At 63.5% G+C, this 13,004-nt stretch overlaps 1 protein-coding gene across 1 annotated transcript in view; it reads left to right on the top strand.

The window, feature by feature from the left end:
* GRID1 (glutamate ionotropic receptor delta type subunit 1) overlaps nt 1-13,004 on the top strand; it is a 255,063-nt gene that overhangs the window by 220,610 nt on the left and 21,449 nt on the right. The window contains exons 10-12 of the mRNA XM_048506863.1: nt 4,596-4,762; nt 7,069-7,309; nt 7,573-7,662. Coding sequence (XP_048362820.1) covers nt 4,596-4,762; nt 7,069-7,309; nt 7,573-7,662 — 498 coding nt within the window. The remainder of the gene's footprint in view (nt 1-4,595; nt 4,763-7,068; nt 7,310-7,572; nt 7,663-13,004) is intronic.

A 13,004-nucleotide genomic window follows, 5' to 3' on the forward strand; every position in this document is an offset into this window, starting at 1 on the left:
GTTTACATTAATCATGCACACAGCATGCAAGCACTGTTTGGAATCCCAATTATGGTTGACATTTGTGGCCGAGCTGCGACGGTATCCTCTAATATCAGTCAATATTAGCAACCAGTGAAACTAGTGGGAGACTACAGTTCATTTCCTCTATCATGACAAAAGAGGAAAGCTTCCTTTGTGTAGCTTAATCTCTCCCAAGTTTCTGATAGTTGAGGTGCACTGTTTCTCTGAATGAAATCACAAGGCACAAGAAGTACTCAGCAGGAGTAGGGAATGCTACAAAATGGATAATTACATAAAATTATGGATTTTAGTAAATTAGGAAACCATGAGGCATTTTACCTTTGCTGCAGGTTTTGAGCTTGATCTGAAGGCAAGGATATAGGTGAGGGGTTTCTCAGTTTCAATCCCACCCCATTACATATCCAAAGGTCCGCCCCCCATTTGTGGGTTTTTTTTGTATTTTTAAGAGTTTTTTTGGGTTTTGGCCTGCAGGGGGCACAGTTTTTAGGCTAGCAGCACCAACATTTCAGGGATGGTTTGGGAGACTTCCCTGATGATACCACCCAGATTTGGTAAAGTTTGGTTCAGGGGGTCCAAAGTTATGGACTCTCAAAGGTGTAGCCTTCATTTATTATCTCCCATTGGAAATGGGAGATGGGGCACCCCCTTTGAAAGTCCATAACTTTGGACCCCCTGAACCAAACTTCACCAAAACTGGGTGGTATCATCAGGAGTGTCTCCTAAAGGTACCCTGAAAGTTTGGTGCTGCTAGCTTAACAATTGCACCCCTGACAGCAGGCACCCCCAAATTTCCCCAGATTCTTTTTTTAAATCCACCCCCTTTGGCATGGATATAAAGGGAGAATCTGAGGCCCCCAGTTTAAACATTGAAAGTGATGCTGTTTCAGGGTGAGGGATAATCCATTCTAAAACAGCATCACTTTCAATGTTGTTTTAGCTGGGGACCCCAGATTCTCCCTTAAAGGTGGATTTAAAAGGAGAATCTGCGCTCCCTACTTTTAACAGCATTTAAAGCAGTGGTTCTCAACCTTCCTAATGCTGTGACCCTTTAATACAGTTCCTCATGTTGTGGTGACCCCCAACCATAAAATTATTTGTGCCTTGGTTCCTAAGACCATCGGAAATATGTGTTTTCCGATGGTCTTAGGCGACCCCTGCGAAAGGGTCATTTGACCCCCAAAGGGGTCACGACCCACAGGTTGAGAACCACTGATTTGAAGTGACGTTGTTTGGGAGTGGATTCCAGCATCTCAGTGGCCACCCATGGGGGTAGGGGGCACAAAACTCAGATTTGAACCAGGTTCCATTTTCCCTAGCTACGCCTCTGCCTGAAGGGAAGGGCAGAAGGGACTGCTGGCTGCCTGCTGGGAGCCCAGCCAGTGGAGGGGGGCAGGACAGGGGAGTCTGCATTTTGCTGTGGAGGGCAGAAGCGGGCATGTGCTGCTGGTGTTGTAACTCTGAGAATGGCAGTGACATATCCCTTAGTTACATGACAGTCAATTTTAAAAGGAATACGAAAAACTCATCTGAGAGAGTGAATGCAGAAAGAGGTGGTTAGATCTGAAAAAAAGGATTGATTAAATGACTGGCTTGGCTGTGATTGGTCAGGACAGGAAGCTGAGAGCCTGATTTGTGGATTTGTGGATGCTTGAAAGTTCTAAGGTTGGGTAGAATCAGTTGAAGTCAGTTGAGCAAAGGGAGAGTTGAAGAGAAAACAAGGAAGGGGATGTTTAAGAAAATAGGACTTTGGCAGGACTGGGAAAGGGTATGTGGTGGAAATGAATGGAACACATATAAAAAGGTTACTGTATCTAAACAAGGTGTATACAGGAGCAGTGAAAGAGTCAGAGCTGTTTTTTTCTCATATTTTTCTTCACTTAGTGTGTACTTTAAGCTGAAATTTGTTCTACTATGTAAATGTGAATTACTCGATTTCTTGAATCCATCTCTATGTACAGTATTATCAACACTGGTAAACCAGTATTTAACTATCTCTCTGTCTAGGGTGAAGGCAAAGGTAACCCACTGTGGAAGCACCAGGTCATTACTGACCCATGGGGTGACATCACATCCCAACCTTCACTAGACAGACTTTGTTTTTGGTTTGGTTTGCCGTTGCCTTCCCCAGCCATCTACACTTTAACCCCAGTGAGCTGGGTACTCATTTTACTGGCCTTGGAAGGATGGAAGGCTAAGTGAACCTGAACCTGACTTTCATCAAGCTAGAACTCAGATCATGAGCAGAGTTGGGACTGCAGCTCACCACTCTGTGCCACAGGGCTCTCTATTTCTATGTCTAGCACTGGATTATTGATATATTAGTATTTTCCAGCCCTGACCTGGATGTCCGAAGCCAGCTTCGTCTCGTCAAATCTCAGAAGGGAAGCAGAGTTGGCTCTGTTTCAAACTTGGATGGGGGGCACCAAAAAATACCAGGGCCATTATACAGAGGAAGGCAATGGCAAATCACCCTCTTGCCTTGAAAATCCTACTGGGTGATACAGTATTTTCCAAGCTATAGTGGGGGGTACCTTTGGGGAAAAGGAGAAGAAGCATCAAGTAGTGGAAGTATCCTGAAGAAAATATCACAGCTGTTTCCGCATGGTGGTGGAAACACACCTCCACCGGCATGAATTGTGCCGATGGAGGCTCAGAGGCCGTTAGCATGCTATCGTGCAAGCGGCCCCGACTTGCTCCTCTGGGTTGTCCCCCTCCACTGACCTTCCTGTCCAGCATCACTCTGGAGGGCTGCAGGGACCCGCCCACACTGCCCTCTGACCTCCAGGGGTTGGAGGGCAGCGTGGGCGGGTCTCTGCAGCCCTCCAGAGCGACACTGGAAAGGAAGGTCAGTGGAGGCGACGGGAAAAGTGGGGGCGTCCTGCGCCGCTCCGGGGTGGCCAGGATGGCTCTGCTGCAATGCAGCAGTGCTTCCTGTGCAAACAGCACCCTAGGGACAGCGTTTTTTCCATCCCTAGGGCGCTGTTAATTGGCCGTGCAGAAATGGCCTACATTACAGTAACCAAGTGACCAGACCGCTTCTGTATTCTGTTCCCCCTCCCAAGCAGCATTTGAAGCAGAAATCTTTGCCAAGGGTGAAATTTGCTTTTTTGCTTCACTTTTCCTGCTTCTGATCCTCTGGCATGAACCTCAGTGTGGCCAGTTTATCACTGAATCTCCTGTTTTTTTTTAAAAAAAAAAACAGAGTTGACATGGAAATTTACCTGAGATGAACCTTGAGGTGAATATGGAGAATACTTCCGTCACAGCACCTTGCCTACTCTAAATTTAATGCAAATGGGGAAGGTACCTCTCAGTAATGAGTTTGTCACCGCTTGTCATCTGAAATGAAATTCAAACTAAAGGTGAAGGGCCTTGCTGCTTAAGTGAGATACCGTCAGAAAATGTGTGGCTAGTTAAAAGGTTTTTGATCAGATAAGTCAAATGTTCAAGGTCCTCTCCACTTTCCCCTGCTCCCACCAAAAAACTCTCGGTTTCTTTGAAACAGTGGCCCTTTTCCCACTTACCTTAAGCCCCACGCTACTCTGCTCAAGTAGTGCGGGGTCCCGCTGCACTCCCCACGACAGGGGCAGCGACAGCGCAGCCGCCCCGACGCTGCCGCTGTCACGCCCCCTCAGCGCGCAGCATCCCTGGTGCTGGTGAAAACGGCGCCTTTTGATGACGCCCGGATGCGCACCAGGGATGTGGGGATGCCTGGATGCAGGGGATGTGCACCAGGGATGTGGGGACGCCCGGTTGTGGGGACGCCCGGATGCGCACCAGGGATGCCGCACACTGAGACCAGCGCGCAGCGACAGTAGCAGCAGGAAAAGTGGGGAAAGGCCCAGTCAAAACTATTGGTTGAGCAACCAGCGCCATTGTGATTGTTTCAAAGAGACTAGGGCTCATTCCGCACATGCGGAATAATGCACTTTCAAACTGCTTTCAGTGCTCTTTGAAGTAGTGCGGAATAGCAAAATCCACTTGCAAACAGTTGTGAAAGTGGTTTGAAAGTGCATTATTTTGCCTGTGCGAAAGGGTCCTAAGAGCTCATATAGCGGATCTTAATATCACATAGAAGCTTACACAAATCTGAATACTGTACACTGATTAAGGCTGCTGAAATAGGATAGAACCAGCAGCTTGTGAACTGTTTTGAATTCCTTTGGATAAAACTGCCGAACAGCTTGAACAAAATAAAGAACTATGACTGCGTTCTTTAATAATCTTCGTGACAAAAACTCAGCAAAGACAGTATTTCTACAGTGCTTTCACATGTCAGCTATCAGTGGCCTGTATGACACAGGATACTGTGTTTCTTGTCTTGTTCATATTATGCTGCGTTTTTCTATCCTTCATGTATCAATGCGTGCCCCTGTGCAGACACAAATCTGAAGGATTCTTGCTGGATTTGAAATGAATGTTCCCCTTAAAATGAGTGAAACAGTCCCCAGTTCTTGAATTGCTGAAAGTAATAACAAAATCTTGTCACAGTGTCAGAGATGTGCATAGAAAGCCTAGAGGGGTCTTCGATGGTTTTAATGGCTTGTTTGTTTGGGCTAATGTTTTGACAGGCCAAGAAAGGCAACTATGCGTTCTTGTGGGATGTTGCAGTCGTGGAATATGCAGCATTGACGGATGACGATTGCTCTGTGACAGTCATGGGAAACAGCATCAGCAGCAAAGGATATGGGATAGCCCTCCAGCACGGCAGTCCATATCGGGACCTCTTCTCCCAAAGGTAACATGAAGTTGTTTGTTTTGAATGTGTAAACCCAGGCCCTTTCCACCTGGGCCATTTATCCCAGCAGGTAGCTGGTATAAATGGCCCCAGGACGGCCCTAGGCTGTTCACACAGCCTGGGGTAGCAGCCCCCAAAGCTGCAGTGGGTTGCCACCATGGCTTCACACAGAACCATGGCCGCCGCCTGCGTCCCGCCTCCCTGCACCCTGGGGGTCCTCACCTCACCCACAGGCCGGCATCGCAGTGGCGACCAGCTGGCAACCTGCACCTGCATAGCAGGTGTGTGTGTGGGGGAGGAAAGGAGCGGCCACCATCAACCCGCCTCCCCCACCAGGCCATTTGCTCGGCCCTGGCACCAAGGTGGGATCTTTGATATTCCAAATTTCCTGCCTCGGAGGGTTTAAAGCAGGATTGACCCGGTTTAGGGGCGGGAATCATGCGAAGTTCCAGCCCCAACTGGGTTTAACCCAGAGGTGGGATCCAACCAGTTCTCACCACTTCTCTAGAAGTGGTTACTAATTTTTTTCTGAGTGCGGAGAAGGGGTTACTAAAGCATCCTCCCTGCCCAATGGGGACTGGAGGTGCGTGTGTGCGGTGGCACCACTGTTTGAATCCCACCACCATCGGAACCTGTTATTAAAATGTTTGGATCCCGCCACTGGTTTAATCCCACCCCCACCCCGGGATAATTGGCCCATGCAGAAGGGGCCCCAGATCAAGCTAAGAATCCCACTTTACTACCAGAGCTCCATGCCTGAACTGTGTCTGGGTGTATTTGCTTTGTCATAGTATATTCTCATTCTGTTCCTTCATCAACGGTAGAACATGGCCAAGCCTAAATGGCAATTCAAGTAGGTTGTGGTAACTATTGAGCAGAGGAAAGGAACAGCCTTTATACAATCAGGCACCTCAAAATATTTTTTTGTGAAAGGTTGAGCAATAGGCCCTAGAACTGACTACAAGGGCAAAACAAGTAATTGGGAAATTACTGAATGCAAATTCCCAGTGGGATTGAGAGGTGGGGCTACTTACTTTCTAATCCTTCCCTGGTGCTATGTGAAATTTCCAAAACACTGAGCGGAACTGAGTCACCCAGGAGACCTCCCCCTGCCAGGCAGCCCCTTGTCTGTGTGGCACCAATATGGTGCCACACGCAGCTGTACAAGTGCATGGCTTATAGCAGTGATGCTGAACCTTTTTGAGACCGAGTGCCCAAATTGCAACCCAAAACCCACTTATTTATCGCAAAGTGCCAACACGGCAATTTAACCTGAATAACCCCCTCGAGCAAGGGCCAGCCTGCTGTAGCCTCCAGCAAATCCCACATGTGCCGCTCTGCACCCCTCTAGCATCTCTGATGCCTCTGCCCCCCTCTCCTCCCCCGGGCAGCAGCCACCTGGAACACAGGCACCAGGCCCGCCAGCCGAGTCTTCCCTGCTCTCTGAGGTGCACACACATCAAGTCTAGCAGCCCAGGTCAGCCTAGATGTGTGTGTGTGGGGGGGACGATTTCCCCCCCACATGACGACCTCTGTGCATGTGTGCCCACAGAGAGGGCTCTGAGTGCCGCCTCTGGCACCCGTGCCATAGGTTCGCCACCACTGGCTTATAGGAAACGTTGGATGGGGACTTTAACATTCAGCAGGGTTTTTTTTAAAATCCCCTTATTTCCGATATAATTATAAATCTCAATTCTGATATATTTTGTCTATGTTTACTCGCTTTTTATTCTTTTAATGTTCTTTCCTTTTTCATGCATTTTGTTGGTAAAATAAAAAAAATTAAAAGCAAATTAAAAAAAAACCCTAAGTGAAATCAAAACGATTGGGCGGCAGGATGCCCCGCCCACCAAAGTCAGAAATAAGAGATGTGTATGAGGGTCACAGGACATTTTACACAGCAACAAACCTGGATTTACTGTTGACTGTACACTCAACAGAGATATGCAATCAATCCTGTTTCTCTCATGAGTCATCAATATGGTGTGTATTTTCAAATGTTTGTTTATCCCATTCGTGCAGTACATTGGGGGAGCAGTGTGCAGATGCGCTCCAATATTTGTTCTCAAACATGTTTTTCAATGTTCTAATTCTGATATTCACATGTGCTTCTGCAGGGATTTTCCGTTCCATGTCCATGGTCCACTGTGCGGTCGATCTGTTGTCTGGCAACCCCCGTTGTCTGTAAAATGTGGCTGTTAACTTTTTTTTGGGGGGGTCTAATGAGTTTCTCTGTTACTTCCCCTTCAGGAAAATAATGCTTACAGGGTTTCTCCCCCCCCCCCTCTGAAATAATGTTTCTGCAGGATTTTAGAACTTCAAGAAGCTGGCTACTTGGATGTCTTCAAAGAAAAATGGTGGCCGCGGATGGGACGCTGTGATTTGAACAGCCACGCCAATGCACAGACGGACGGGAAGGCCCTGAAACTGCACAGCTTTGCTGGGGTCTTCTGCATCTTGGCCATCGGCTTGCTGCTGGCCTGTTTGGTCGCAGCCCTGGAGTTGTGGTGGAGCAGCAACCGTTGTCACCAAGAGACGCCGAAAGAGGTCCATAACTTTTATTCTTACCACAATTGAGCATAGGACAGATCCGTACAGACAGAAATGTAGATATGTGTGTATAGAATTCTATGTACTCTCACCCGCCACTGGATTATGATAACTACGTTTGAATGAGTTCTCTTTTTTAAAAAGAAAAAGTTATATATTTTCCTTTTTTTAAAAAAAAAAATCCCTAATGTTTGTATTTTATGGAAGGTACCAAATTGTCAGCTCTGGCGACTAAAGTCCTGTATTTATTTGTAGAGCAGATACAGCCTCGGCAGCAGCAGCACTGCAAACATACCCACATTGCCCCACCATTGTGCCTCAACCTTGCCATGGAGAGACCATCTTTAGGGGTAAGAGAGTAGCTCAGGCAACATGCCTTTGGCCCCTTTGCTCAGAAAGATGAACCAGGATGTTTCGGGCTGCCTTAAATGCAAAGATTCGGCACTCCCCCCCGCCCCGAAGCCCTGCCAAAACAGAATCCAAGCATAGCCCTGGTATACCAACCTGGTCAACGAGGGAATTGGTGGGGTTGGTGCCCCGTGGCACATATCCTCACAAGAACATGCACATGACATGCCACCCATCACTCCACCCCATCTGGTTTGTTTCTTGCACTTCTGCCTTCTCAGTGACTGCGGTTTGTTTTGCATGGGACCCTGCCCAATCTGGAATTTTTGCCACATGGTGACAGGCTTTTGGAGTAACAACCTATATAGGTTAAACAAAGTGATTACAAACACTTTAAACTTATTTTAGCACACCATAAGTTAGGCCTGCACAATTAGTTACCGATCGAAGTGTGCAAGACCCACTGGGAATGTTATTGTGACCTGTCAGGACCTTGTTAACCATCTCCTCAATTTTACAGTCCTGCATGAGCAATGAAGGACATGAATGTCCTGACTCCCTAATGCATGTGTAAGCTTATGCTAATCTCTCTGTTAGGATGTTTGGTGTGTTGGCAAAGAAAAGATGACATGGAGGGAGATGAGGATTCTACTTTGCCAGAAGTCCTGGGAGCAAGCTGAACATTGCAGGTCTACCAGCATTTTGAAGACTTCTCTCAGACCTGGCTGATCCCAGCAGAATTGTGGGCACCTCAGGAGCTCACCTGGGTTGCTTGGTCAAGTCAAGTCAACTTTGCTGTAAAGCCATAGACCAGGGGTCTGCAACCTGGGGCTCTCCAGATGTTCATGGACTACAATTCCCATCCCCCCCCCACCCCCCCCCCCCCCCCCCCCCCCCCCCCCCCCCCCCCCCCCCCCCCCCCCCCCCCCCCCCCCCACCCCCCCCCCCCCCCCCCCCCCCCACCCCCCTCCCCCACCCCCCCCCCCCCCCCCCCCCCCCCCCCCCCCCCCCCCCCCCCCCCCCCCCCCCCCCCACCCCCCCCCCCCCCCCCCCCCCCCCCCCCCCCCCCCCCCGCCCCCCACCCCCCCCCCCCCCCACCCCCCCCCCCCCCACACCCCCCCCCCCCCCCACCCCCCCCCCCCCCCACCCCCCCCCCCCCCCACCCCCCCCCCCCCCCACCCCCCCCCCCCCCCACCCCCCCCCCCCCCCACCCCCCCCCCCCCCCACCCCCCCCCCCCCCCACCCCCCCCCCCCCCCACCCCCCCCCCCCCCCACCCCCCCCCCCCCCCACCCCCCCCCCCCCCCACCCCCCCCCCCCCCCACCCCCCCCCCCCCCCACCCCCCCCCCCCCCCACCCCCCCCCCCCCCCACCCCCCCCCCCCCCCACCCCCCCCCCCCCCCACCCCCCCCCCCCCCCACCCCCCCCCCCCCCCACCCCCCCCCCCCCCCACCCCCCCCCCCCCCCACCCCCCCCCCCCCCCACCCCCCCCCCCCCCCACCCCCCCCCCCCCCCACCCCCCCCCCCCCCCACCCCCCCCCCCCCCCACCCCCCCCCCCCCCCACCCCCCCCCCCCCCCACCCCCCCCCCCCCCCACCCCCCCCCCCCCCCACCCCCCCCCCCCCCCACCCCCCCCCCCCCCCACCCCCCCCCCCCCCCACCCCCCCCCCCCCCCACCCCCCCCCCCCCCCACCCCCCCCCCCCCCCACCCCCCCCCCCCCCCACCCCCCCCCCCCCCCACCCCCCCCCCCCCCCACCCCCCCCCCCCCCCACCCCCCCCCCCCCCCACCCCCCCCCCCCCCCACCCCCCCCCCCCCCCACCCCCCCCCCCCCCCACCCCCCCCCCCCCCCACCCCCCCCCCCCCCCACCCCCCCCCCCCCCCACCCCCCCCCCCCCCCACCCCCCCCCCCCCCCACCCCCCCCCCCCCCCACCCCCCCCCCCCCCCACCCCCCCCCCCCCCCACCCCCCCCCCCCCCCACCCCCCCCCCCCCCCACCCCCCCCCCCCCCCACCCCCCCCCCCCCCCACCCCCCCCCCCCCCCACCCCCCCCCCCCCCCACCCCCCCCCCCCCCCACCCCCCCCCCCCCCCACCCCCCCCCCCCCCCACCCCCCCCCCCCCCCACCCCCCCCCCCCCCCACCCCCCCCCCCCCCCACCCCCCCCCCCCCCCACCCCCCCCCCCCCCCACCCCCCCCCCCCCCCACCCCCCCCCCCCCCCACCCCCCCCCCCCCCCACCCCCCCCCCCCCCCACCCCCCCCCCCCCCCACCCCCCCCCCCCCCCACCCCCCCCCCCCCCCACCCCCCCCCCCCCCCACCCCCCCCCCCCCCCACCCCCCCCCCCCCCCACCCCCCCCCCCCCCCACCCCCCCCCCCCCCCACCCCCCCCCCCCCCCACCCCCCCCCCCCCCCACCCCCCCCCCCCCCCACCCCCCCCCCCCCCCACCCCCCCCCCCCCCCACCCCCCCCCCCCCCCACCCCCCCCCCCCCCCACCCCCCCCCCCCCCCACCCCCCCCCCCCCCCACCCCCCCCCCCCCCCACCCCCCCCCCCCCCCACCCCCCCCCCCCCCCACCCCCCCCCCCCCCCACCCCCCCCCCCCCCCACCCCCCCCCCCCCCCACCCCCCCCCCCCCCCACCCCCCCCCCCCCCCACCCCCCCCCCCCCCCACCCCCCCCCCCCCCCACCCCCCCCCCCCCCCACCCCCCCCCCCCCCCACCCCCCCCCCCCCCCACCCCCCCCCCCCCCCACCCCCCCCCCCCCCCACCCCCCCCCCCCCCCACCCCCCCCCCCCCCCACCCCCCCCCCCCCCCACCCCCCCCCCCCCCCACCCCCCCCCCCCCCCACCCCCCCCCCCCCCCACCCCCCCCCCCCCCCACCCCCCCCCCCCCCCACCCCCCCCCCCCCCCACCCCCCCCCCCCCCCACCCCCCCCCCCCCCCACCCCCCCCCCCCCCCACCCCCCCCCCCCCCCACCCCCCCCCCCCCCCACCCCCCCCCCCCCCCACCCCCCCCCCCCCCCACCCCCCCCCCCCCCCACCCCCCCCCCCCCCCACCCCCCCCCCCCCCCACCCCCCCCCCCCCCCACCCCCCCCCCCCCCCACCCCCCCCCCCCCCCACCCCCCCCCCCCCCCACCCCCCCCCCCCCCCACCCCCCCCCCCCCCCACCCCCCCCCCCCCCCACCCCCCCCCCCCCCCACCCCCCCCCCCCCCCACCCCCCCCCCCCCCCACCCCCCCCCCCCCCCACCCCCCCCCCCCCCCACCCCCCCCCCCCCCCACCCCCCCCCCCCCCCACCCCCCCCCCCCCCCACCCCCCCCCCCCCCCACCCCCCCCCCCCCCCACCCCCCCCCCCCCCCACCCCCCCCCCCCCCCACCCCCCCCCCCCCCCACCCCCCCCCCCCCCCACCCCCCCCCCCCCCCACCCCCCCCCCCCCCCACCCCCCCCCCCCCCCACCCCCCCCCCCCCCCACCCCCCCCCCCCCCCACCCCCCCCCCCCCCCACCCCCCCCCCCCCCCACCCCCCCCCCCCCCCACCCCCCCCCCCCCCCACCCCCCCCCCCCCCCACCCCCCCCCCCCCCCACCCCCCCCCCCCCCCACCCCCCCCCCCCCCCACCCCCCCCCCCCCCCACCCCCCCCCCCCCCCACCCCCCCCCCCCCCCACCCCCCCCCCCCCCCACCCCCCCCCCCCCCCACCCCCCCCCCCCCCCACCCCCCCCCCCCCCCACCCCCCCCCCCCCCCACCCCCCCCCCCCCCCACCCCCCCCCCCCCCCACCCCCCCCCCCCCCCACCCCCCCCCCCCCCCACCCCCCCCCCCCCCCACCCCCCCCCCCCCCCACCCCCCCCCCCCCCCACCCCCCCCCCCCCCCACCCCCCCCCCCCCCCACCCCCCCCCCCCCCCACCCCCCCCCCCCCCCACCCCCCCCCCCCCCCACCCCCCCCCCCCCCCACCCCCCCCCCCCCCCACCCCCCCCCCCCCCCACCCCCCCCCCCCCCCACCCCCCCCCCCCCCCACCCCCCCCCCCCCCCACCCCCCCCCCCCCCCACCCCCCCCCCCCCCCACCCCCCCCCCCCCCCACCCCCCCCCCCCCCCACCCCCCCCCCCCCCCACCCCCCCCCCCCCCCACCCCCCCCCCCCCCCACCCCCCCCCCCCCCCACCCCCCCCCCCCCCCACCCCCCCCCCCCCCCACCCCCCCCCCCCCCCACCCCCCCCCCCCCCCACCCCCCCCCCCCCCCACCCCCCCCCCCCCCCACCCCCCCCCCCCCCCACCCCCCCCCCCCCCCACCCCCCCCCCCCCCCACCCCCCCCCCCCCCCACCCCCCCCCCCCCCCACCCCCCCCCCCCCCCACCCCCCCCCCCCCCCACCCCCCCCCCCCCCCACCCCCCCCCCCCCCCACCCCCCCCCCCCCCCACCCCCCCCCCCCCCCACCCCCCCCCCCCCCCACCCCCCCCCCCCCCCACCCCCCCCCCCCCCCACCCCCCCCCCCCCCCACCCCCCCCCCCCCCCACCCCCCCCCCCCCCCACCCCCCCCCCCCCCCACCCCCCCCCCCCCCCACCCCCCCCCCCCCCCACCCCCCCCCCCCCCCACCCCCCCCCCCCCCCACCCCCCCCCCCCCCCACCCCCCCCCCCCCCCACCCCCCCCCCCCCCCACCCCCCCCCCCCCCCACCCCCCCCCCCCCCCACCCCCCCCCCCCCCCACCCCCCCCCCCCCCCACCCCCCCCCCCCCCCACCCCCCCCCCCCCCCACCCCCCCCCCCCCCCACCCCCCCCCCCCCCCACCCCCCCCCCCCCCCACCCCCCCCCCCCCCCACCCCCCCCCCCCCCCACCCCCCCCCCCCCCCACCCCCCCCCCCCCCCACCCCCCCCCCCCCCCACCCCCCCCCCCCCCCACCCCCCCCCCCCCCCACCCCCCCCCCCCCCCACCCCCCCCCCCCCCCACCCCCCCCCCCCCCCACCCCCCCCCCCCCCCACCCCCCCCCCCCCCCACCCCCCCCCCCCCCCACCCCCCCCCCCCCCCACCCCCCCCCCCCCCCACCCCCCCCCCCCCCCACCCCCCCCCCCCCCCACCCCCCCCCCCCCCCACCCCCCCCCCCCCCCACCCCCCCCCCCCCCCACCCCCCCCCCCCCCCACCCCCCCCCCCCCCCACCCCCCCCCCCCCCCACCCCCCCCCCCCCCCACCCCCCCCCCCCCCCACCCCCCCCCCCCCCCACCCCCCCCCCCCCCCACCCCCCCCCCCCCCCACCCCCCCCCCCCCCCACCCCCCCCCCCCCCCACCCCCCCCCCCCCCCACCCCCCCCCCCCCCCACCCCCCCCCCCCCCCACCCCCCCCCCCCCCCACCCCCC

This window comes from Sphaerodactylus townsendi, linkage group LG08 (assembly GCF_021028975.2).
Source record: "Sphaerodactylus townsendi isolate TG3544 linkage group LG08, MPM_Stown_v2.3, whole genome shotgun sequence".
In the NCBI taxonomy this organism is placed as follows: Eukaryota; Metazoa; Chordata; class Lepidosauria; order Squamata; family Sphaerodactylidae; genus Sphaerodactylus; species Sphaerodactylus townsendi.